The sequence below is a fragment of the Haliaeetus leucocephalus genome, unplaced genomic scaffold (genome assembly GCF_000737465.1).
Source record: "Haliaeetus leucocephalus isolate CR32 unplaced genomic scaffold, Haliaeetus_leucocephalus-4.0 Scaffold167, whole genome shotgun sequence".
Lineage (NCBI taxonomy): Eukaryota > Metazoa > Chordata > Aves > Accipitriformes > Accipitridae > Haliaeetus > Haliaeetus leucocephalus.
Window position 1 is genome coordinate 448002 of NW_010972603.1, and position 26498 is coordinate 474499.

The following is a 26498-nucleotide window of genomic DNA, read 5'->3' on the forward strand; positions in this document are numbered from 1 at the left end:
TAAATTTATAACAAGATAAAGTTAATATATGATAAGTATTTGCAAAATTTGAAGGAAGTTGGTGATTATGATGTCTTGTTTGCAAAAATCAAAACATGGGTGTGACAATTTGATAATGGAATGTAATAAGAGACAATTAATGAAAGCAAAGGTTTCTTAGTGAATTGGTCAAAGTAAGCCTTTTTCTTTTGCCAATTTGAAGTACTTAGTTTGTAAACTTTTGTGGTTCATCGCCCTGTGTAATGTGCTAAAATAGGCTTCTGTTTATGGGATGGCTGGCATTGTTTTGTACTTCATAAAGTTCATATAATAGACAAAGCTTGTCTATTATATGTTTAAGTGTATTCAAAAGGAAATTCAAAGATGTTCTCTTGTAGGATGATGTTCAGTCTTCCCAAGATTCTTTGCCACGCAAGACAGTTATAAAGCTGACATCACAACCAAGGTAAATTATTTATATATTACTTAGTGTCTGAGATTCTTTTAGCAATGTGTGTGTTTTCAGCACCTAGTAGGTTTTTATGCTATTTCATTTTTTTTAACTTTCACTCAAAATAAAGGTAAAATTAAAAAAAAAATTAAAAAAAAAGGTAGAAATGTAGACTGGCATATTATGTTAATACTATTATGTCTAGTTGAAAGAGAACACGGCACTTAAAAACTGTAGAAGTTTCTCACCACTCATTCAGGTGCAGCAAGGAAAGTACTCTGTTACTATGTGCTTTTACAGCATTGTAATCCTTCATAAGTTATGCTTGAGAGCAGCAGTAGAAAATTCTAATTAAACATCATTACACTTGGCTCAATTAACACTGTGAGCAAAACCATAGTTTTTATAAGGCCTAAAAAAATCACAATATATAAATGCTGCATTGTCTTTAATATTCAAGTAAAAGATAAACTAGGACACTGGTTTTTCTCTTAACTCCAACTTTCCATTGTCTTCAGTCCTCTAAAGTTAAATCTATGTGTGTGTGTATATGTAGTTTCAATATAAGCTTGTCTCTAGAACAGTCATGTAGACATAAGTACTATTTTTTTTTTAATAGGACTTTTATTCTCTTATTGGAGTGCTACATAGGTGTTAATAGATTATCTTAAACTTGGCCAAAAGGTTAAAAAACTCAGGTGCCTAGCTATTTGTTTAACTAAAATCTTCTAACTCTTATCATAATATCCCTTCAGATATCTTCACTTTCTTTGCCATTTGAGGATAGCTTTAATGCTTTTGCTTTCCTTGCCTAGGTTAGCTGTTGAAATTTCCCCCATGCCCCTTCCATCCTCTGATATGCCTTTTGTTTGCATCTACTGTTCCACTTATCTCTCTGCATAGTATGCTAAATGAGTTTTTCTCTTTTTAGTGTTTATGTATTTCAGGCATTTGTTTGTTTGTTTGTTTTTTTAACTCTTAGTTGTACATTAAGTAGATACACCTGTCCAGCTTTTATGTTTTGAAATTAACGTTAACCTAGCAACCTTCTGCTGCTGTTCTCCAAACTTGACTTAACTTACTAAGAAGATAACATTGGTAGATCATTGCTAATTTTAACTTGTCTATGTACTGTGAAGATATCATACAGTCATATAAGATGTGGTTCATATTCCAAAGACTGTGTAATCAGAATTGTGTGAGATAGAATAAAGAAAAAAATGTGAGGGAGAAGGGCAGGAGAAGGATTACAAGGGAATATTGATATTGCTGCCTGAAAACCTGTTTTTTGCAATGAATTTCTGTTTGGAAACACTTTCAAAGCAATCCTTAAGTGCACACTACTTCATATTTCATTTGTTGTTAACATTTTCAGTTTAATATCTCTGTGTTCAGTTATTCTCTCTTATAAAAATGAGCTTAGTCTTTCTAGGCTTCTAACTTTATCTCTGGTTGTAGTCTGAATCTCCACTAATATTACCATTGTGATAAGTGGTATGTAAGCTGAGGCAGCAACTTTTGCTTAAATCTAGTATGTGAATATTATGACTGTGCATTTGAGTTTTCTAGGTAACCAGTAAAGATGTGAAATGTTAATTTCAGTAGAATCTTAAACTCAACTTGATAAATTTGTCGTTAAGGATTACTGTGCTTAAACTTCAGAGTTTGATGCTTCTAAGACAGAAACTGATTTTTCATTTCAAATTTTGAGGCATCAGCAGATTGAAAATACTGATTCTCATCAAAACTTATTTATTTGGTAATCCTCTATTCATAATAGTCTTTATTGTTCATGTCTGTATCATGAAATCTCTAGGTTTCTTTCTGTTAAGGTGTTCTAATATACCATTATGGGGGACAGAAATTATGTGGGATAGTCAATGTAACTGGCAAGGTGTTAGTTTTCTTTAATTGGCTGAATATTTAGCTTTTTGTAGTTTTGCATTTCCATGTCAAGATTTTTAAAAATAGCTGTATTGTAAATTGATTATTCTTATAAAAGTTTGGTTCGTGTCACCTATAAATTTAGAGGAACACTACTGATGGGAAGCTCATAAGATATATTTTTTTTTATATCTGATTAATTATTCAATCATTTTCCTATTGTTTTCTTATTTTACTGAGTTCATATTGCCCATTTCAAATCTAACCTACTTTTCAACAGTGAAGTAGTTGATAGTATGCTTTTGTCTCTCTCTTCCAGCTTTCCTGTTTGATGTTTTTTAGCTAAGTGTTCCCTTCACTGCTTGTGAAGGTTGTAGTCAGTAGTGAAAACTGATCAGACAGACTGTACAGGAGAGCAACTTGATTACATGGAAAAAAAGAAAAGAGGAAAAAAAAAATGTCTTTCAGTGGTCATTGTTCTAGTATGAAGTAGCTCCAGATTGTTGTGTAGTTGAGAAGTATCTTTCAAACTGCTTCTAAGTAAGTGCTACTTTTAATATATTTGGTATCATTTCCCCCCCATGTTTGCATTCTTGTGTGTAGTGCCCTGTTGCCATCTTTTTATTAATCCATAGTTTTATAAAAAAAAGTAATGTGTAAATTTCAGTGAAATAGGTATATAGAGTTACCTTGCTGTGACTCTGCCACCTTAGAACAACTAAGTGGTCTTATGATCAGGCTTTTGAGTGCTGAAGTTATGGTGTATTTAATTACACTAAACTCCTTTTAATTGACAAATGAAGCTGTGTGCTTTTTTAAAAATTGTTTCTTCTAGCTGAAAAACAAAGCTCTCACAAGATAATACCCAACTAGATATGGAACTACTTTTGTCTTGTTGTATAATTAACAATTATTACAGTGTCTTGGAGACAAAGCCCATGAGTGTGCTGATAAATTGGATACTGCATCATGCTTGTGAGAACCCTGTCTTTTGATACAATCCTTGCTTCTTGGGAATAGTCTGGCAGGGGTCATACTTCCCAAATGGCAAAAGACTTGCACTCACTGGACTTGGGGAGGGTGTGGGTTTGAACTTCTTGCCATCCAGTTTAAGCTGTCGGCTGTTGATGAAGGGTATGTTGACGGTGTGAGTGGCAAGATTTCCTAGCTATTCTATCTACAGTGTTTCCTGGAGACAGCATTGCAGGGGAATGTGATACATGACCAAATAACTGAATTGGCTGTGTGTACCAACTTGGATTTTGTCGTAGTATCGTTTGGCACAACATGGTGAACTTAGAAGTGAGAGAGACCTAACAGTATCAATCATGCTTTTTTTTTTCCTCACTTCTGGAACTTCAAGTACCAGGCTGGGGAGTTTCAGTACTGAGGTCCATTGCACTCTACAAGCATGGTGTAAGGCATCCCATCTGAACTGAAGATACTATGATACTGAAAGATTTTTTAAAATCATTGATTTAGGATTATTTTTAGTGCTAAACCAGCAATACTTATAATTTTCCCACGAGTTACTTTTGTCAGCTAATCGCAGAGGAATGGTACGATATCTTCTTATCAGGCTAGTTTAATAGCTTAGCAGACCCATTTTCTACTAGTTGAAATATTCAGGTTGCCTGAGGGATTAATCCTGAGTAGGATACACTGTAATCAATGATTTCTTCAAAGATCTGTCAAAGAACTGAGCAGTTTAGTGATATCCACCTTATAAAAGTTTCATTTTTCCAAATAGAGGATACAAAATAATCTAGGCTATTATCCTTACTTTAGTATTTATGAGCAGGTTTTGGAATAACGTTGTAATTAGCAAAGTTTTGGCATAAGTTGTGTTCATCTTGTCGGGTCCAAAATTTGTGATCTTTATTCAGAAAGCAAATTCTGATTTACCTTTAAATTTTGCAGGTTGGTTACCTTTTCAAAAATTCACTGGGCAGGTGTACCTACTGCTTTCTCAACAGAGCACTATAATGTCAAAATTAAAGCTATGTTATTAAGTTTAATGTGTGGTGAAGAATAACGTACAAAGGTCGAAAATTCTTGGCAGAGCAGTGTGTATGTTACTGTATTTGGTTGGAAGATGACAGCAAGGATAACTTGCCTGAGAAGGAAACTTCGTTGGTGTGATATGCCAAAAGGGAAGTCTGTCCTGATGATGTGAAGCAATTGATTAAAGCTTCACACCAAAGGAACTGTATCTTTCTGAGGTTAGAAGGTGACTGGATTGGGGTAATGTTTTAATGTTCTCATTTGGCAGCTTTAACTTTGGTGGTGGGGTTTTTGTTGTCTTTTTTTTGACCTGTGTTGCACATGTTGGTACCATCAATCTAGACAGTTGTCCACTGTAGTTACAAGGAGAGAATGTTCTAACAGCATTTGACATTTTAATAATATACATGTTAATTACCTTTAATGCTTGCATGAGTTCTAATGCATGTGTATTCCTGGTTATATACTGAAACAATTTAAAAAAAAAGGCAGTTGAAACAAGGGTATTTTCAATTGTCAATGAGGGGAAAAAATGTTTAAAGAAAACAAGAAAGAATACACTTAAAATCAGGCCAAAAATATTTGTGGCAGTTCATACATTGTTAATAAGCACACTTGTTCCCGAGGGGAGAAAACAAAAAAAGAAAAAAAAGCCCAAACCCCCAAACCAACAGTTTTAGTTTTTTATTGGATGAAACAGTAATAGCAATATGCACAACCTTGTTATGTTTTTGTTAAAGCGAAGCCTCTGTATTAGTAACTTCGAGGGAGGTGGACAGGATGAATAGTCACTCAATCAAGCCTTAAGAATTTTCTTCTGTTAAGAAACACTTAATTAGACACTTGTATTCTCAGCACAGTAGTGGAAGTAGTTAAAAAATTAGAAAACTGTCTGAAATTATATGTGAACAGCTGCACTTTTAGTTTCCAATACCCTGGCTGCTTAGGCTGAATACAGCCTAATGATTTTTTAAAAATTACATTGAAGTGTTAATCTCTTTGTTCAGCTGCCTGATCAATTTACTAGATTTTAGGTGACCTGTAACTGCCATGAACATGTTCTTTTTGTAGTAAACTCAAGGTCATTTTGACTAAATCGAATGGGCATTTAAAAAGCATTCTGCCTCTTGATTTTCATGATGGGAGAGCTGTTGCAAAGGCAATGAAATGCTTGGCTGACACAGGGTAACTCAGGCGTGTGAATCCTCAAACATCAGTTAATGTGCACTTGAAATAAGTATTTCAGTAAAAATCGGTCTAGCAAAAGTGGTGACTTCAAAATGAACAAAACCAAAAGTAGGATACATTCATTCTGCTTTATAGGTGGAAGTTAGCTGTGCAACTACCTTTTTGACCAAAACTGGCAAATTCTACATTGATAGTGTCTAATGAGAGAGGAAGTGAGGGGCGTGGAAGAGTTCACAGCACCTTGACCTCTTAATTCTCACTCTTTCTGTAAAGTCACAGCAGTTTTTCAGAGATTTCCATTTTTATTGTGTGAGTTTTCTACTTCTTGTGTTAATTACACTACATGCAGGCTTATCTCAGAACTGACTCCTTGCACTGGCAGTTGACATTTCACTAGAAGTTTATCTGGGAACTCTGAAAACAAAACAACAAATAAAGTAAGGGATGAATGTCTGGTTTGATGTAAGGGATAGCTCTTTAAAACTGAACTGTGGTTCATTTTTTTTTAGTTATTATAAATTGTCATTATTAAGAAGAAAAAAGCAGCTTTGATTTGCAATTAATTGCACTCCAAAGCTTTCTGTGGAATTAATCTTCATTTTTCAAAACTCAGTTTTGACTGTCATGCTTCTGAATTCAAGTTGTTCTAAAAGTTGTTAAATTTCAAGCTTCTAGTCATTACTTTTTCAGTACATAAAAACTCTTATAAATCAAACTTTTTTCAGTTTTTGGTCTGTCTTATTGTTGATAAACCAATGACAATCTGTTCTAAACGTTTTTCTTTACTGACCGTCTTTGAAATTGCGGTTGAAAAATTAAACCAGTAAATAAATTGATACAGTTTGTAGCATTTGTAGAATCTTTGCAGTTTCTCAAAACTGCACAAATTAAGGATTTTTGGTTCAATGCACAGAATTTCAACAGGTTTTGTTGGAGTTTACAGTACCAGTGCAATCAGATTGTGAAGGTGTTTGATGCTTCAGTTGCTATAAAAAATTATAACATTGAAATGAAAAATCCCACAATTAGGTTTTACAAGAAATTTCTTGGTTCCTCTAAAAACAGTTTGTAATGGAAGTGTCATATGAAATGCAGAAAGAATAGACTAACTAAGCATACTTTGGGGGTAGGAGAAAAAACTGGGTTTGTTTTTCAAAAACAAAAAGTCATCATTATGAAGGAATATGCTAGTAAAGAACTGAATACAGCTGAAAGATCTGCATTGTATGCATGTACTTGTTGAAGCAGTTTTGGAAGTAGAATATACACATTTTCAGTATATTTGTGTATTACTTCTTTTTTTTTTCCAGGCACTGGCCCCTTCAGCCTTTTTACTGGAGTTGCTTTGAGGCAATACTGTAGTTAGTCCAAGGCTCTCAAGGCACAGACTGAAGTGATATGGCATACTTAAAGTCTTTCTGCTCTTCTGAACCAGATTTTTTTTCCCTTCTAAATGCAGATTTATAAAGCCTGCACTACAAGAGGAACAAGGAAAGGATTTTAGTGAAGGTACTTCCTGATCCTGAAAAAGTCAGGGGGCTTCAAGCCCATCTTGGACTTCAGAACACTTCACAACTTTGTGGTAAAAGAAAAATTTAAAATAGTGCCTTTGGACTTAATCCTTCTATCCTTAATTGGAGAGCAGCTATGTGCTCCAGATTAGGATATGTGTGCCACTACAATCCATCCAAATCATAGGAAGTATGTGTATCTGGCATATGTAGTAGGTGCATAACATTTTAAAAGTCTTGTCTTAGGTTGATGTTGGTTTTTTGTGTTCTCAAAATTTACAGTTCTTGCTGTGCTGTTGTCTGTGTTTATCGTGAATGCTGTTTTCTTGAGGGTGTTCCATGGTTTGTTTTTGAGAAATCCACACAAAGGTCCTGTTTCCTGTGAGAGTAGGGGGCTGGAATATGTGCCTGTCATCTGCCTAATTCTCTGCCTTTGCATGAGCAATGGATATTATAAAGACAAATCTGCAGAGTTATAAAAAGAGAATTGATAGGAATGTGTGTGAGTTCTCTCACCTTTATTAATGAATCTAAAGTTTGACTTTGGGTTTGTCATTAGGAAGGGCATTCCTGGAGTGATTCAGAATTCTGAAATGTCAAGCTAAGATAAAGGAACTTTTTTTAAAGCACAGTATCATTGTTTTCAGTTATTTGTATGTTAATCAGAACTGTCAGCCATTACAGCTTTTAGAAGGAATGTGCGATCTAACATTATAGCTCTATTTCTAAACTACACACTTAACTTCCTCTTCAAATGCTGTTATAATCATAGCATAATTCTATTTTGTGTTAGTTGAAACTCTACTGAATTCTTGTGAATTTACTTATTTATTGATAGTATCTCTTTTTTATTTCTTGATGTCATCAGCTTGATTTTGTAATGAAAAGTTGATCTGTGAATAATAGATTCTGTTTCCACCTTTGGTTTTATACCTTATGAAAGCAACACAAGTTTATGTTGTGTGCTTGTAGTTTCAAGTTGAGATTAGATTCCCACTAATTCTTCTCCAGGATTTTTTCATAAACTGGAAAAGATGTCTTATTTAGGAAGAGACAAAAATGCTAATAGTTGTTCATATATGATAATATTTTATTATATATCTTCAAGATTAATATTCTACTCTATAATAAACAGTTCAGCTGCATTATAAGAGTTGCTGCTTAGATGTAAATTGTTGGTTAGTTTGGTTTGTTGTGGGGGGTTTTTTGGGTGGGGGGTTTTTTTGTTGTTGTTGTTATATCTGTGACAGTATTGGCAGTCCCAAATTAGGATTCTTGAATTTACAAGAAGCTTAGCTGGATGCGATGCAGAGGACCATATTAGCATTATTTATCTTATTCAGTTAAGTAAGCTACACAATCTCCTTAGACTTCATCCAGTCAATGAAAAGCCCCTTGGGAAGGTGTCAGAATCTCCTTTTGGGGAGAACTTGCTTTTTTCTGACTATATAGAGGAGAACTGTTTGCTTAACTTGAATTTTTATTAAACTACCCATATTCCCACTGCCCCAAATTTCATGTTTTCATCTGACAGTGTGTCTGAGACTGCAGCTCTTTAATCATAAGGTTTTCCTCACAAAGGACTTTTCTATTTAATTAAAAGTCTAGGATTGTATAGTTATGAGTGCTAATGGTTTCAGTATCTACTGTGTCTTAGAGGAGGTATACATTAAAGTTGTAGCAATTATTGAAACTAAACGTTGTAATATAATTAGGTGTGTTGATGCAGTTTAAAGCACACTTTGACTGTAGTTTCATTTGGTACTCTGAGCTTAAGTTAGTATAGCTTTTTGTGAAAGTTCATTCTCATAATGTGCAGATTAAATTAACACACACACCCCCTCTAATAACCCAAACAGGAGTATTAAAGTAGATAGGATCCCCTTTCTTTAAAACTGGAAAGCAAAAAAGCAGACTTGGCATCATGTTTTAATTCCATACTTCCATTTAATTTCTATCCAGTTTCCTGTAAATGTATTTTTGCCAGTGCTACCTTCACTCAGTTAATAGACAGACTTGCTGGTTGCCTAGCTATTACTTCATTGATAAATGTAGTGTATAACATATTATTCAACTTACATCCTTGGGTATCCATCTGAGCAGGGTGGAGTTTTTTGTGCAAAGTGAGACCAAAAACAAGCACGAAATTCTTTAGTTCAGATCATAAAACCACAAATTGTTTTCTGCTTGTATCAATCTTGCTAATAGAGTAGAATGTAAAAAGATTATAAAATTTGAAGTCATACTGGGAACAAACACTTTGTATAGGATTAGAATTTAAAACTTAGTAAACTGGAGCCAATATTTCATAGTCAAAGAATGAAATGAAGTAGGCAAGTGGAAGTATTACACAACATCTGGAAAAATAATGTGGGGACTAATCAAATTGACATTAGTGAAACAGAAAAAGACTAGGCATTACAGAAGGTCAGATTGAGAGTTACTTGTATGGTATCAAAGGCAATTTTGCTCTTAGATGATTTAAATGGAAATGTTCTGTGTAAAATACAGCTGAAATAGCATGCTATACTCAGACTGATGAAGACGTCATCAAAAATATGGTATCTAAAAAACATACTTTGAGAGATGATACTTTGAGAAGGCTTAACAAGAAAACAAGGGTACTAAGTTGAAGAAACCAACCAAAGAGATGTTGAAAGAGTATCATCTGTTTAGTTTAAAAAGGCTGATAATGAGGAATATAAATCTGTCAATACATACAGGTTTGTTACTAAGAGAATCTGTTGTATTATACTTGCAGTGGAAAAAAGGAAGGTATAATTGGAAGAAATGTTTAATGTAAAGAAATTAAATTTAATTGTGTATTAGCAAAATGGGTGCTTGAGCTGCAGAACAGTATAAACAGTTTTGGATGTTTTCAAGAATAGTGATCGCAACATTTGTCAAAGGTTGTCCTACTGAATTCTCATTCTGCTTAAGAGGTCAAACTACAACAACCTTCTAGACCACTGGGGTTTTTATTAATATCTAGATTTGCCTTTGTATCTCAGTCTTGAGAGTCATAGCAAAACAGCATATTTTGTCGTACCCAGCATGGCCTAAGGTTATAGGCTAGTCTGTTTTGTACATACTATCTTTTGTTTGACCAGCTGGAGTAAACAGGAAAAGTGGACTGGTTTAAGGCATACCAGACCTTCCAGTGACCTGAAATGTTACCTGATGTTTGTATGAGAACTAGCTGCTCCAATGAGAGAACAGCTCTGCTTACAACTGCTGTCCCTAATGCACAAGCACAACAATTTATGCTCAGTTTGTCATACAGGCAAAAAGATTTCCTGTTTAGGATAAAAAGTTGGGGGTTTTTTTCATCTGATGAATATTATTTTGGCACTTGGCAGGTCTGCTATAAAAGAAAAAGTGTTTCTTTATTGCTTTTGATGAAAGAGCTGGGCGCTGGGTATTTTAACTGTTTTACACATTAAGTGTTTCCAGAGTAATACATTTATTTTATTTTACTTTTTTTTACTGTCGGTAGGTAGGTTTCTGATGAGGTGAGAATTGTTGAGTAGAGTAGTAACTACCTACATTAGTAGCAACAGATCAGTTCTCTATAGGAATGCAAAGGTCAAGATATTTCCTAATACTGGAGAATTCTGGATTTTCCCTCTGCCACCCCCCCATATATATATAGCCTATATAGTGTATGTATGTGTATGTATCCAGTTATATTTATAAAGGAAATATCCTAACTTCATAACATCATATTTCTGTAAACTAGTTGGTATGGTTTGCCATGGAAGTATATTTTCCCATCTGGAAAAAAAACAAACAACTCTGATGCGGAATTATTCCATCTTACTGGTATTACTGGTTTTGTTTCCTTTCTGAATATGAACTAGGAAGGAAATTTTCAGATTATTGGACAAGTATCCATGCATATCTCTTAAAAAATGCATTAAATAATTCCTCAGGAATGTATGGACTTTTTAACTCAACTGGCAAATTGATTTCCACATTCTTTGATTCATTATATTTTGATAGCGTTTGCCACTATTAAAAGTTGTTAAAGTTGTGAGCCAAATGTCATTGATACTAGCTCAAGATGCACAGAGGCTTACAGTTCAGTGTTTTGAATAACATGTATTAGAAAAAGTATAATTTGAATGAAATCAAGAGAACATTTCAGAAATGAATATTCATGTGGCAGAGGGGGAAATGAGGATGGTTTTAAGAAAATACCTGCAGAGTCAAATTTTCTTTAAAACAAACATGAATCAAACTTGAATACCTTCAAAAACTGGATCAGTCACATGATTTTCATGCATGAGATTTTGAATGACTTTGTCCAAAACTTTCTCCATTACCTAACTTTCTTGCTAAATAAATTTTGAATAGGACTGAAAGGTGTCTTGAAATGCTGTGAAATGTATAGTTTCTAAAGCTCAATTTAGTAACTGATAGAAAAGTAGTAGAAAAAAAGCATTAATCTGCTGTCAAGGACAGTGTCACAATCATAAGCCTGCACAGTTGGCTTTTGATTAGTCTTGTTCCTAAAGGAATATTAAGAACATGGATTGAGATATTAGAAAATGTCTAATTTTTGTAGAACCAGAGGAACTGCATGACAGATGATTTCAGATGATATCCTGAATCCCTTTTTAAAAAAAAAAAAAAAGTTGCTTAAAGGACACTTCAAGTTGTATATATGGCATTTATATGGCATTTATTTCCAGAACAATTATTTTGTAGACTCGGTTTCCATCTTCAGTAATTCGTAGCAGAAATGCCTGCAAACTTGGCCAGATATGGAAAAAAAGTGGATGGGGGGACCTCTACTTAAAATGTTAATTTAATCATACTTCTGACTAAGGAGGCCTTGGTTCTTATGTCAGAGAACATAAGAGCTTTGAATAGAACTAAGTGACTTGATAATAACTTTTGGTTGTTTTTTTTAACCTAGTGTTTGGAGTAAATATTCAGCAGGGTTTTTCTTCTTAAGAAAAATAAGTTGTTATCATTAGTTGTTGTTCAAAGTTTTTTCCCATGGCCCTCTAAAGCAAGGAGAGAGCTTTTTAAATAACATGAGAGTAATTTTTGTGGTCCAGTTATTTTTATTCTGTATTAAAAAATTGAGGAAAATACTATTTTACATGTTTTCTTGGGCTCCAATGCAAGAATCACGGAAGTCTTCTTCAGGGAAGGTTGTACATATTGGCAATGTACAGATAAATGTCTGTTTTAAGTAGATGGTCTTGGTTCTCTTTGTTCCATTTACCACCATGCCCAAAGACGTGGACCACCCTGGGCCTGACTAATGTAAATTCATGGAAATTTTTGGGATTTTTTTTTTTTCAGGCCCTTTTTTTTTTTTTTTTTTTTTTTTTAAGCTTCCAACATATGGCCAAAGTCACATAATTCAATTTTTTTTTTAATGATGTTTTTGGCAGCTACCATGGCAAGTGGTGCTTTATGCAGTTTAAATACTAATCCCCAGTTTGTTTCCACCTCATACACACTAGTGTTTACTAATTAAACAATGTTACTACCTACTGACTCTTCTCACATCTTTCAAAGTAATTTTTTCTTACATATTTTCAGATATGGAACAGTTTTGATTCTCTCCTGGCCCCCCATTTGATGTCTGGAGAGTTTTTATTGTTTTATCGTCCTGGTGAGATGACTTTGTTCAGAGAAGTTCAGTTTTGTTTAGAATTCTAAAATCTTAGTCCATCAAAGTCCATCAGCTGCCAAGTTCTCAGAATAACTTTCTAGTTGAATTCTGGTTTCTAAGCCACCAGTCCTTCTGGTGATTTTTTACATATGTAGAGTTACTTCAATTCCTGATCTTTAGGACTTAAAGCATATTAATGTGTATTCATGATTTTTCCCTCCCTTCCACTCTCCCCACCCCTTTGAAATTTCAGGAGAACTTGCATGATTCTGTTTGTTCTTTTTGGCTCTTCAGTAGAAGACAGTTGATACAGTATATCATTTGGCTTCCTGGGTTGTATCTTTTCTCAATTTTGGATGTACTTGTAGCAGTGTTGCTTTTTTCACCACTTAGCTGTTTTTTATCTTAGCCTCTGTAATACAAGAGGGAAAGGAACTAACCAGATCTGAAGGTGCTGTTCATGTAACTTTGCATTGAAATTGCGTGTATGTGCCGGGAGAACTGGTTTGGATGAGTTATAATGGGAAATGCTCCAATCTGTCCGCAAAGGTTTGTCAGATTCTAGTAAAATTGATCAGTCTGAGCTAGAGTGCCTCAAGGAATTGCTCCTCAAAGCAAACTTGAAATAAGGGTCCTCCACCGAGCAGTGAAAACTGTTGTCCTAAGCTATCGTGAGTCCAAGTGTCTTGAAGAGGTGGTCTTCTAAATAATGCTGTCACTGATGATTCTCTGACGTTTACTAGTAATGAGTTCTGGTTTTTCACATCAGTTACATGCATCGCTTGTGAAGACAGCATTGAATAAACTTTAAAAGGAAATGGTAATTGTGTTGCAGGTGTTACCTGTAAATGTGTGTATGTATTAATATATATGTATGCCAATATGTTCATGCACATCAGTGAAACAAAAAGAACAGTGGTCTGAAATGTTGTAGCTTTTCAGTTTAAGAAACAAAATTTGCAATAACATTCTCCTAGGAGACGAAGATTAAAGTTGTTAGAGATCTGAATCAGCTTTATTGACATTTTGCCTGTGAATATAGCTGCACTGGTTTATGTGTTTTCTTGATAATTTAATAAAGAAAGCATTTGAAATAAGAATGGGGGGTGCCTTTTTCAGCTCCCACTGAAAATGTTTCACAGCAAGTTAAATCTTTACTGCAGAAAAAACTAGTCCAAATATTCTTTGATGCTTGAATATACATGTTTAGTAGAAGGGTTTATTAATGGCATATGGTAGGTTATACAGGGAAAATGATCATGCTTGTATGAATAAAAGGTACTTGTTCTGGGTTTCAGAGACCACAAAAAGTATGGGATAAAACAATTCAAGGTATATTCTTCCAAAAGTTTCTGAAAAGCAGGTGGCAGGATTTGCTTTTCTGAAATTGCAAATATTTGCATGATAGACATGCATCCCATTTAGGATTAAGAGCTCAAGTCTGCACCTGTTTCTCATTTTTTGAGGGGCTAAGAGCAGTTTACTCCTGCTCCCAGTGCACAGATGGAATACGTGGTCTCTGTGTGAGTAAATTGGTCATGGTTTTATCTGTAGAAAGTTACATATTTCATTTTGTTTCAATACAGTGTATATTAAAATAGTTTCAGAATTCTTTGATTTCTTGAATAAATGAAAGAAATTATGGCTGACACTTGGCCATAATGGTGTTTCTAAAGTAAAATATTTTGGGTAAAATTTTTCATCTGAATTTTGCCAGACATTAAATCCCCTCCCCCTTTATTTGGACAAAAGATGTGAACTTTTGTAGTTTTCTTGGTGCTGTTGCCAAAGACCAGTGATCTGAATAGTGAAAGGAAAATAATTGCTTGCTGCTTCTGAAAGACAGTAATATTCATGTTTTTGCCTTAAAATCTGTAATAGAAAACCTTTAAATATTTGCTTCTCTGTGTAGTGTAATCACAATACATTAGGCAGTTGTACTCTGTGATGACATTCTTTGTAATGATACAGCTTATGTGAAGCATAGCTCTTTTGTTTCACATAGAATTTAACTTAATTATAGTGGGAAGTTATTTAAGGGTGGGACTTGAATGGTAGTTCAGAAGTAATGTGATTTAATTACATTAGTAGTGCTTTTGTGTGTGCACAGGAATTATATCTTACCAAGTATAAGTACTTCAGTTCTGCTGAAATAAAATTTGAAAACAATATACAAGCATCTAGGCAAAATTACTCCATTTCAACTGCTGAAAATCTGCCCTGTCATTACTAGCTTCATCTGCCTGCATTATTACTCTACATACGCATAATGCACTTATAATACATGGCTTCAAGAAGTTATAAAACATATGTACCTTCGTACAGCAAGAGCTTTGTTTTATCTGAATATAAAAAAAAAAATTATATCGTCTGAAATATAATGATAATGTGGCAGTTCCTAAGGTCTTTTGTCATGGGTATATTTCTCATGTGACTAATTAAAGTTATGAAACGTGTTTATATCAATGGGAAGGTGAACAAAGTTTCTGGAAATATTTTTACATTACTGTGTTCTTTGTCTGGCAGATAATTTAAATTTAATGAGGATGTATGGCACTACTAGGAATGAATTGTGTGCATAAACTAGCATTTTACTTGGAGGCATAAGAAATGAGGAATTCCACTGTGTAGAAAGAATAAATAAAATATTTTTGTAACATTCTGTTGATGGATGAGAATGATTTATTCTGAGCTTTGGTGTTGGATCATCTCTTAGATCTGTATTGTTTCTGACACAGTTCTTACACTTTTCTTCCACAGTATATGAGAGGTTCTTTAAAAAGTCTTTCAGTAATCTTTTTTTTTTTTTTTGCCTTCCTACTTTTTAAGGGCTCTAGACTGAAAGCAGTGTTGGTTTTGGTTCCACAACTGTTACAGAAAAGTTACATTAACATTTAAATTAAAATCTTATCTGAAAAGAAGACATCTTCAGTTAAGCAGAAGTGTAAAATGACCTACCCTAGTCTAGGGGAAGCTCTCACAAAGTCTTGCACAAGTTCTTAAAGACTCAGAAAGCTGGCCAAGAATACGGTTATCTCTTATGTTGTCTAGTAATCTAGGAGTCTTCAACATGAAACAGGGCAAAAAAAGAGCATCCCAAAGTGCTTTTGGTTGTGCTAGAAGACAACTGACCACAGTTTGATGCACAAATATGCAAGGAAAATAGTTGTTATGCACAGAAGTCATGATTTAACAATAGTTCAGCACAGGAATCTTCATCTAAGGAGTTAAAAAGAAAATAATTTTTATGGGAATCTCATTCTATGTATGGCAGGTAATCCAAAGGTTCTTGACAAAAAAAAGCTAATACAGCCTCTGATTGTAGTTTATTCAACTAATAAGAAGTTGTAGTTGACCTTTCCTAGTGATTGTGAGGGTAGCAGTGAAGGGTTATGAAATTGAAGATGAATAGCCTAAGTTTGACGCAGAAAAAAAGAGGGAGCCAATTAAAAGACAAGGGGAAAATGGTGGCCTGGGTAGTGTTCATAAGGATTCTGAGTATTCATAGAGCAAAATTGCATTTGTTAAAATTAGAGTAGTGTTGCAAAAAAATCAAAGGGCAGGATGGAAAGTGAGTAGGTGAGGTTTTTCAGCAGTATGGAGAATAACAAAGAATTTTCCTTGTGTGTCTGTATTGCCTTGATAGTTTAGTGGTGGATTAACTTAGTCTCTCTGACTTTACACTGAAATTGTGGAGAAGTCCTCACTCTCAGAATAAGGAGGAATTAAATTTGTACTTCCTTACTAACTCTAAGCAGTTTACTGCTGCCTCTCAGCCCTGAAATTTTGCTCTTTCATTATTTCCAGAGTATCATCTTGGCAGTTTTGTCCACTGCCTGCCAGACTTTATGATGCCAGGGAGACCTCACTCTCCTCTGGCATGTGTGTAGAGGAAGGCTACCCTCAGTCTGTTCAGAGCTGATGTTGGAAAAGAGAAGAGAGAAAATTAAAGGGTTTAGCTATGTAAGTAACTTGTTAGCAGGACCTTAGTTGTACTGTAATGCTAGGCTAGTGAATAATGGAGCACAGAGCATCTAAATCTTTGGGTAAGGATCCTGGAAGACTTACAGTCAGAATGTGAGATTATGGAAGAAGGTTCAAGCTACGGGTGATGTTTAAGTTAAAGACCTGAATGACAGAATGAGATTTCTAGTTTGGGTGGAAGGAGACAATTCTAGATGGAACGGTTTGATCTGCGAAGGTGATAATTGAATTTGGAGGTTAAGATGTGAAAGGAAAAGGAAGAAAACCACTTACAAAACCCTGAGGAATCTGCATGGAAAATGGAGCAGAGAATGAGGAGAATATACTTAGAAGAAATGCTGAAGGGGTGATTTGATAAGAAGTGGATATCATGGAAACTGATGAAAGATCAGGTTTTATGAAGAAGTAAACTGTGTTTTACAGTGGAAAGGGTCAAGGAGGTTGAAGATAGAATATTGGTTCCGCTGTGTGTCTAAGAACTTATTAGAAATTTTGGCAAGAACATTTTTCATTGTTAAAGACAATTTTTTTAAAAGGATGAAATGAACAGAGAGTAACTTCAGGCAACAGTTGTAAATAGTGCATTCTTTGAACTTGGCAATGAAAAGACAAGTACAATGATAGTCCTACAGATGCATGAGGCACAAATGTTCTAGTATCATTTTATTTTCCTATACCTTACAATATACAAACCTTTAATTAAAAAAATTAATGTGCTAATGAAGTTGCTCTATTCAGTTTCAGGGCTGATTGTTTTGGTTAGTAACATAATCTGTGTTCAAATGGAAGAACAGGCATGAGATTACATAAAAATTAGTTATTCCATATGTGCCTAATAAAAAGATTTCAATGTATATGCAGACAGTTGCCATAGGGAATTTTGGTAAATTATAATTTAAATAATTACGAACTTTCCCTTATAGCAGAGAGAAACTAGTTGCTTTAAAGAATATATACCAGATATATGTATGTACAGCAGGTTTTGTTCGTTACTTTATTGTTTCTAAATTATGTTAAAGCGAAAGCAACTGTGGATAAGAATTTAATAGTTCAGCCTGAAAAATACATTTAAAATGCCCTTAAATATCTCGATTGTGCGTGCAACTGTTAATAGCAATTCTTTAGTAGTTAAGATGAGAAATTGATGTATTTTTATTGTAAGGTATTTTCAAAATTGCTTGGAGAAATAATAGCATTAAGAAAAGAAGATCTGCCAAGAATTGATGTTAAATATCCATTGTTTCCTGGCTATGTTTTGCACATTTGTTTGTTATGGCATGTACCTGTTGTTCTAACATTGTTTTAATGCGCTGTATGTAAAATTCATGTGCAATATATTAAACCTGAAGGAGGAAGCTTGTTAGCCAAAAGATAATTTGGCAAATATCTTTTTGCAGGTACCTTTTGATATATAATCCTACAGAACAAGAGCGATTTTCAGTCGTTTCAGTCAATGTCAATTCACCCAGAGTTAAATTATTATCTCCTTTGGGAAAACCTGTTCTTATCCAGATTAGTGCTGTTTGGGATGGAGCAACTACAGTATCACATGAAGCGTATCAGGTATGCTATTTTAAGTAAAAAGCATTAAAGTATTTTTGGGGGCAGATATTGTAGCTTCACAGTTGAAGAAAATGGAAAGCATTCTTGAAATACTGGCAATTCTGTATTTGCAAATAATGCCATTAATTCATTTTAAGGAAGAGAAGAAACATATATATTTAGTATTAATGTTTCTTAAACTGATAAGTTATTAAACTTTTGTGATATGGTGGATTACATTTAAAGGGTCAGTTTCAGCTGCATGAACAGAAAATACTGGATGTGTGTCTTTTCCCTCAACTTTCTAAAGCTGTTTTTTCCTTCAAGTGGTAGTTAACTACACTCTGTCTGTGCTCAAGCACTCCAGCTGGAAGGTTTTGTAAGTGCAATGGCTTAAGCAGTTAGATTCTGATTTTGATTTTTTTGTCTTCCAGATACAGAGGCTGGATAGTAATCTCCATTATTCTTGTACTCAAGCTAGACAGATGACTTTGAGTCTGCCTCTTAGTTTTGGTTTTAAACAAAGGTTCTGAGAATTTTTGAATCGTTCATCATTATAGAAGATTGTCCTCAATCTTGACGCATCAGAAACTGTATTTTGTTAAATGCATACTGATATAATAGTATTGTATTACTTTCAGGCTTACATTCTTAGTCTGATTCCTTTTGACTAGGGAGCCAAGTTGAACTTGTTTCAGGATAATATTCCTGTGAAGATAATTCAATAAGTGTGTCTCAGTTGTCCTCCAAAGGGATAATTATTGATAATTGTTGTGTGTTAAATTGGGTAAGCAGCTCAGCCCCATACAGCCACTCACTCATTGCCCCCAGTGGTATGGGGGGGGGAAATTGGAAAGGTAACAGTGAGAAAACTTGTGGGTTGAGATAGACAGTTTAATAGGTAAAGCAAAGGCTGTGTATGTGAGCAAAGCAAAACAAGGAATTAATTCGCTACTTCCCATTGGCACACAGATGTTCAGCCATCTCCAGGAAAGCAGGGCTCCATCCCGCATAACGGTTACTTGGGAAGACAAAAACCATCACTCTAAACGTCCCCCACTTCCTTCTTCTTCCCCCAGCTTTATATGCTGAGCATGACACCATATGTTCTGGAATATCCTTTTGGGCAGTTGGGGTCAGCTGTCCCAGCTGTGTCTGTCCCCCTTCCCAACCTCTTGTGCACCCTGTCCTGGTTTCAGCTGGGATAGAGTTAACCGTCTTCCTAGTAGCTGGTACAGTGCTATGTTTTGAGTTCAGTATGTGAAAAATGTTGATAACACTGATGTTTTCAGTTGTTGCTAAGTAGTGTTTAGACTAATGTCAAGGATTTTTTCAGCTTCTCATGCCCAGCCAACGAGAAAGCTGGAGGGGCACAAGAAGTTGGCACAGGACACAGCCAGGGCACCTGACCCAAACTGGCCAACGGGGTATTCCACACCATGGGATGTCACATCTAGTATAGGAACTGGGGGGAGTGGGGGCAGGGAATCGCTGCTGGGGGACTAGCTGGGTGTCGGTCGGCAGGTGGTGAGCAATTGCACTGCGCATCATTTGTGCATTCCAATCCTTTTATTATTGCTGTTGTCATTTTATTAGTGTTATCATTATCATTATTAGTTTCTTCTTTTCTGTTCTATTAAACCGTTCTTATCTCAACCCACGGGTTTTGCTTCTTTTCCCGATTTTCTCCCCCATCCCACTGGGGGGGGGGGGGAAGTGAGTGAGCGGCTGCGTGGTGCTTAGTTGCTGGCTGGGGTTAAACCACGACACACACCCAGCCTACTTGCTGGTGGGGCAACATGAGAAGCAGAGAAGGCCCTGATGCTGTGTAAGAAGTGCTGAGTGGTAGCTAAAACATCCCTGTGTTCACAATGTTGTTGATATCAAAATATTGCACCATATGAGCTACTATGAAGAAATTTAACTCTATCCCAGCCAAAACCAGTATGATAATTAACACTGTTAATTGCCTGAAGAAGAAGAAGAAGAAGAAGAAATAAAATTACATATCTGTACCTCAAATTCTAAGCAAATTGCTTTGGAGATCTACCTTGTATATTACTGTTATGTGCAGATTACTTTATAGCTCCTGAATATCCAGAGACTAAAAATGAGACAGTTGGCTTATATTTTGCTATTTAAATCTGTGGATTTTTAAATGCAGCTTAAGTGGTAAGTAGGGTGTGTGCACAGTTGATGTGCTACACATGCATCTTTAATGCACAGCAAACAGCTGAGAACTGCACATCACAGCTAACATTTTTTAACAAGATACAAAATCATTATTGCATTAATAACATCTCGATGCTAAGCAAATTAGCGATGCAGACATTTTTGTTTGCTAATTCTTCTTAACATGCTTCAGCTATTAGTTTTGGAATGTCATTTGTAATTTCATATCCATTTATGGAATATGGGAAAAATTCAGCCATCTTAAAATACTGAAGCAAAGTGAGTTAGTCTGAGCATAAATTTAGCATAACAAGTTAATACTTCAATATTTTTAATAATGGCTTCTTCTTTGCTCCCAACAGATCTCTTTCATGGCACATCTACCACCTCTGGGGATTGGAGTTTACCAGCTTTTGGAGGTTCAAAGTTCAGAAGCAGTTTTAGCAGACTATAATATATACGTGAGGAATAGTAGGCAGGAGAAGCCAGACAAACTTTTCAAGATAAAAGAGATGCAACATTCGGTGGATAATATAATATTAGAAAATTCTTACATGAAACTGTGGTTTTCTGGAATGTCTGGATTACTGGAGGTGTGTTGCATAATATTTTGAAACACTATGTTTTACTTTTTTAAGAACTTCTGTCATTATTCATGGAAACCTAAATGTGTCGACTATTTCAAACATGATTCTCTGTCCTTAGAAAATAAATACCAAAGAAGATGGTAAAAATCATCAAATGAAGGTGGAGTTTGCTTGGTATGGAACTACAAGTAACCGGGATAAAAGTGGAGCTTATCTCTTCTTACCAGATGGAGATGCCAAGGTAAATCTTCGTTTGCAGAGAGATTCTAATCATGAAGTAACTTGAAGCATTCTGCAAATACAGATTAGAAGAGCTCGTTTTCCCCAGCACTGAAATTCAGCTGTGTGGCTATAAATAGAGAGATCAGTTATTGAAATGATTGGCAGAGTTTCATACTTCGTAACCCTAGATTTGGGTAGAAACATGTCATTAATTTGAAAGTGTAAAAATATACAGAATATTTATGGTTCACCAAAAAATTTACGTAAGATGCTACCCTTGCAAGAAATCCAGCAAGACGTGACCATTCACTATCTATAAATTAAGTTCACTTTCACTTCCTGTGGTGAAAATGTATAGAACATACTGATTAATTTCTGCATTTCTTCAGTTTTCTGATTCTTAAGATTTCTTTATTGTGAATGAGGAGTTTCCAGTTCAGAGTGTAGTACTTTTTTAGCTGATACTAGCATATGTAGTTTAATATAGTAGTTAAGATACTAGGTCCCAATTGATGAATGTAAAGACGGAGCAACTGTTCTGATTTAGTTGTCTAGTGTTATCAGTATTTTTATCTCAGTAATTATTGGAGAGAAACAGCATACTTCTATTAGTTTTCAAATTGGAAATTCAGAAGTGACAGTGTTCTTGCACTAATTACCATACGGAATCTACTGTACCACTTTTGGAACTGGAAAGAGGATATTTCAGAAAGCATATGATGAAATAATGAGCACTTTTAAGAAGCTAGGTAGTTTGCAGTGTACTTCTTCTGCCCAGTTTCTCCTGGGGAAACTTTAGTTGCATGCATAAGGCAAATTGGGATTTGCTTCAGGAAATAAGCAAGGGTAATTACTCTGGTTTTGGGTGGGGGTTTTTTGGTATATGTGTAAATCAGTCAGGAAGTGGACAGAACAGTTTCCTTTGCTTTTAGCAGTTTCTCCTAGAAGCACATGTTTTGAGGTCTGTGAGTCGGCAGTTTTAAACCATTTAGTGTATTTAGTCCCATAATTGTTTGTATCCGTTATGTTCAACAGGGTTCACTTATTCTTAATTTTTAAATGTCAGTGGTTTTGATCTGTGAATACGTGAACAATATCACTTACAATTTTTAATTTTTACCTTTCATCAGCTGCATGGTCACACTTACTTTAGATGCTACTTTGTCTTCTGCTTATAAAAACAATCACTAAATCTAACAGTTATATAATTTTAACTACACTTTTTAATTATTTGCTTTATAAAAATAATCTGGACAAATACAGATAGCAAAGTGCTATGGTTTGAACAGAAAAAGTCTGTCACATGCCTGCAAGCACAGTTAGAAAATAAGGTACATATTGAACTTCTATGAAAAATGAAATTAAAGTATGTTTTTAGTTAACAATAAAAATGGTGATGTGGTCAGCTTTTGTAACTTTTTATTCAATAAAAATGAAATCATGATACTTCTAAAAATTCTGCTTCATTAATATATCATAAGGCTCATTTGGCTTGCGTTTTAGTAACATTAATTAGGTTGTCCCACTGGCAATAACAATGTAATTTTATAGTAGTTTCTAAAATAATTTCAACTAATTATTTCTGTCTTAAAAGAAATGCCATCTGTTCGGGGTTCTCAGTGTGAGGTGGATTGACAAACGTTTTCTGTGTCCTTGTGTGGAGTGGCAATAGGATAGATTACAGGCAGTTTTCTTGATTTTTGGCTAAGGTTTTATCTCCTATCCCCCTCACCCTATGTATTACTGCAAAATTTACAAAGAATAATTGCCTTTGATGTTGGGTCATTTTCCTCTGGTGTAAGTACAGTTACATGTTTTCTTTACCTTTGTTAACTGGTTGTCTTGTCACCTGATAAGTCTTTTGGTTCCTTTCTTTTCAGTTCTGCAATACTCAGAAATTATTTTTCTTCATCTAGTTTAATTGTCTGTCTTACTGTAGTACTTAGATAGCCTTTTTGGTCTTGGGTTCTTCCGCCAGTTTAATTTTGGAAACTTGGTGCTGTAACATGCTAGGTTTGCAGGCCATGACTTACAGCCATGTCAGTTTAGAACACTTGACACATACAATGCAGCTCTGGTCATCAGTAGACTGTGATGAGTGGATGTCATGTTTTCTGCAGATGATGGTCTGTGTACTAGAATGTACATGGATCTGAATCTTTCAAGAGGTTCCTTGGATTAAACATTCTGATGGCTGATCTAAAACTAGCCTGGAGTACTGCAAAGAATGAATTCTTGCTAAGAAATGGTAAGCCTCTAGTACCAACACCAAGTTGGACATCAGCAGAGACCTGGGTTAATAACAGTGATTTACACACTATTAAATAGAAGGGTGCACTGAACACCAATAACGCTTTATCACTGCTCTGGAAAGAATAGCTGGACTTAAGGCTCTGTGACACAGTGGCAAACGTTGCCATGGTGCAGCTAGACAGCTCCCAGTAAGAACAGTCTCTGGGGTAGTGGCATAGGGTCTTGACCATGGATGATTCTGTCCTTACTGTCTCTGAAGTGTGAAAGTTGTTCAGTGGCAGCCTCAGGTCAGGACACCAGTGCGAAGTCCAGGACAATGACAGAGAGCAGAGGCTCCATAATGCAGCTCTGGAGATAAGGCAGTGCTCCTGCCATGTCTTTGTATTTTCTGCAAAATAGAACAAAAGCAAGGTACCAGGGAAAAGGCAGTATCTTTATTTTTTAAAATATAGTGCTTCTTAACTGATTGACAGTGTTATCAGGGTTTGGAAGGAAGGTACTTCCTTGGACCTCACAACAAATATAAACAAAAGCATCCTGCCTGTGAAGGGAAAGCATGTTTCTATCTCTTGTGATTTTGTAAAGGATGGCCAACTCTATAAATCTCTTAGATCTGGGGGAAAAAAATCAGCATTCGATAAACTCTGAAAGAGTAAAATATCTCTATTTTCTTCTTTGTTTTCAAGATCAGTCAATAAGCGATGACCAACTTACTAGCCATGTTTGGTATCAATAGGGAATAGAATAAAAGAAAAACAGGTTTTTTTCTGAAGAGTCAGATGCTAAGTGTTTGTGGGATCGATGTGAGTGGTTCATTTCCTTGTTTTACAAATCGTTTTTTCAGAATCAAAGTGGACTTTCTTGGTAGACCCAAACTGGGAAATTGTGATTCTCCCTCAGGCAGCTTGTGTCTATGCATGCATTTGTATTAGTTGCTGTAGGTACTTATGTACTAACAGAATATATAAGAAAACAGATTTATTATTTTTATCTGGCAGGATCTTTAGTGCCAGAGCTTTTCTCCCTTTTTTTCCTCTTCACACTTTGTTGCCATGGTTGGACTTCTTTTACTGATCTCTTACTTGTATTGCTGCAGCTGCTGCTACTAGCTTCAAGAAATTTTTTTCATGGCAGGTCCTTTTTTAATCTATCAGGATTACCTGTTGCATCTACTTCTCAGAGAAGAACACATATCTGAGTTATTTAAATGCTTTGCCTTCAAACCTAAGGAAAAGATAATGGTATCTTTCCACATTTTCATAAGTGAGATTGGGATGTTCTGCTGCCCAAAAGGAGAGACACTATCCATTTAGAGTATCCTGCTGTATCCATCTTCAGATCTTCCCTCTCAGAAGGGCAGAGGATCCTCATTCAAGCACAGTATCCTTAGTTGTAATGATTCTCCTGTTTTTGCATGGCTGATAATGGGAAAAGACAAGTACGCAGGCACCGTTACCTGGAGGGTGCTCACATTACTCAAGAATTGGCTGCCTTTGAAGTGTCTGTTCTTTCCTGAGTGGTATGTATTTTCCTCAAGCATCTTATCTATCATCTAAAAATCTGCCCCACATATTGGTGGGGTTTTTCTGGAGACAAAAGTATGAAGATGACAACTGTCTCTCTTCTGCCATGTAACTCTTAAAAAACAGTTCTCAAGAGCTCCTAGTATTTGATTTTTATCCACCTCCCACTCCACCCCCAAGCCCAGTCTAATCTCAGACCCTGCCAAATGAAGGGTAATCTGCTGTTGAGAAGCAATTTTTCTTGAAGGCTTTGTCTTGAGTTCTTTTTTAAAACCTTGGGCATATCAAGAGCAATTCAGTCTGCCTTAGAAAACTTTCCTTTGGGTGTTGTTTATTTGACTTCCACACCAACAGTGTGCTACACTGCCAGAAATTTCTGGGCCACACTAAGATGGTTAGTAGTGCTTCACTTGACTACAAGGGGAAAGGCTTACTGCTCATGCTTCATGCCTTCAGGCTGCAATATGCCATGCCAGCTTCTGTGCAAGCCAGTAAACGTTTAAGCGAGGGCATCTCTCCAGTTATCTCCACCCTTTGGCACCCAGTTTGATGCCAAGTATTTTAAGATAACCTAGGGAGCTATGGGATATTATTTTGCTCCAAATATTCTCCCTTAAAATTTTTAGCTCGCTTCCTCCCACCATTCCTTTAAGGGGAGGTTTTGATATTTCTCTTGAATATAAGTACTATAAAATGGTTTCTGGACCCTTTGACCCATAGTGCTGTTACCCTGTTTCTGAAAATACTGCTTTCCAGGCTCAACAGAACCTGCCACAGTAGGCTGCTGAATCTCGTACAATGGAACTCATGCCAGTGGAGCTGAGGGGAACAGATTTTACAGTGTCTATTCATTTTAACTGTTTAGGAAGTGGAGTCTTGAGACTACCACTGGATATGAGACCCAGATATTTTTATTCCTAATTTAAGGCCTGAGTAATTATAGAATCCTTCATGCTGGAAGGTCATTTAGTCCAAGCTCCCACTCAAAGCAGAGTAAATACTGAATTCAGACCAGGACTTTATCCAGTCAGTTTGGCAAATAACTCTATCATTGCTTGTTCCTTCCACTTCAGAAAGGAAAGTTGTTTGTGTCTGAGTAGTAAGAGGCCTATTTCTGCATCTTGGACTTTCATATCAAAATTATCTTTATGTTTCAGATCCAGGACCAGGATCATTTCACAGGCCTCTGTGCATCTCACCAAGGATCTTTACAATGATACTAGAATAATTACACATTCAATGCATAAAGATCTTTTCCTGCTTAAAAGCCTGATTCACTGACATGTTTCCAGTGTGGCAAACCTGGTCAATTATCTCTTTATAGGTTCTGAACTCAGTGTGTCTCCAGATGACTATCAAGAAATCACTTTCTAGGATTAGTGCTTTTCTAGGCATTAAATATGAATTGGGAGGCTTCCCTGTTCATTCAGTACCATGTTTTTTCTTGATTTTTGCTGTTTGCCCAACAATCAGGAAGCAACAGGTGTCCTTGAGAACTTGAGTATACATCATGTCTCCACTCTTTGTATCAGAAAGAACTTGTCTAACCCCCAGAACTATATGATA

At 35.6% G+C, this 26498-nt stretch overlaps 1 protein-coding gene across 1 annotated transcript in view; it reads left to right on the forward strand.

The window, feature by feature from the left end:
• MAN2A1 (mannosidase, alpha, class 2A, member 1) overlaps window positions 1-26498 on the forward strand; it is a 116154-nt gene that overhangs the window by 55177 nt on the left and 34479 nt on the right. Inside the window, exons 12-15 of the mRNA XM_010563464.1 lie at window positions 378-445; window positions 18031-18196; window positions 20710-20940; window positions 21053-21175. Coding sequence (XP_010561766.1) covers window positions 378-445; window positions 18031-18196; window positions 20710-20940; window positions 21053-21175 — 588 coding nt within the window. The remainder of the gene's footprint in view (window positions 1-377; window positions 446-18030; window positions 18197-20709; window positions 20941-21052; window positions 21176-26498) is intronic.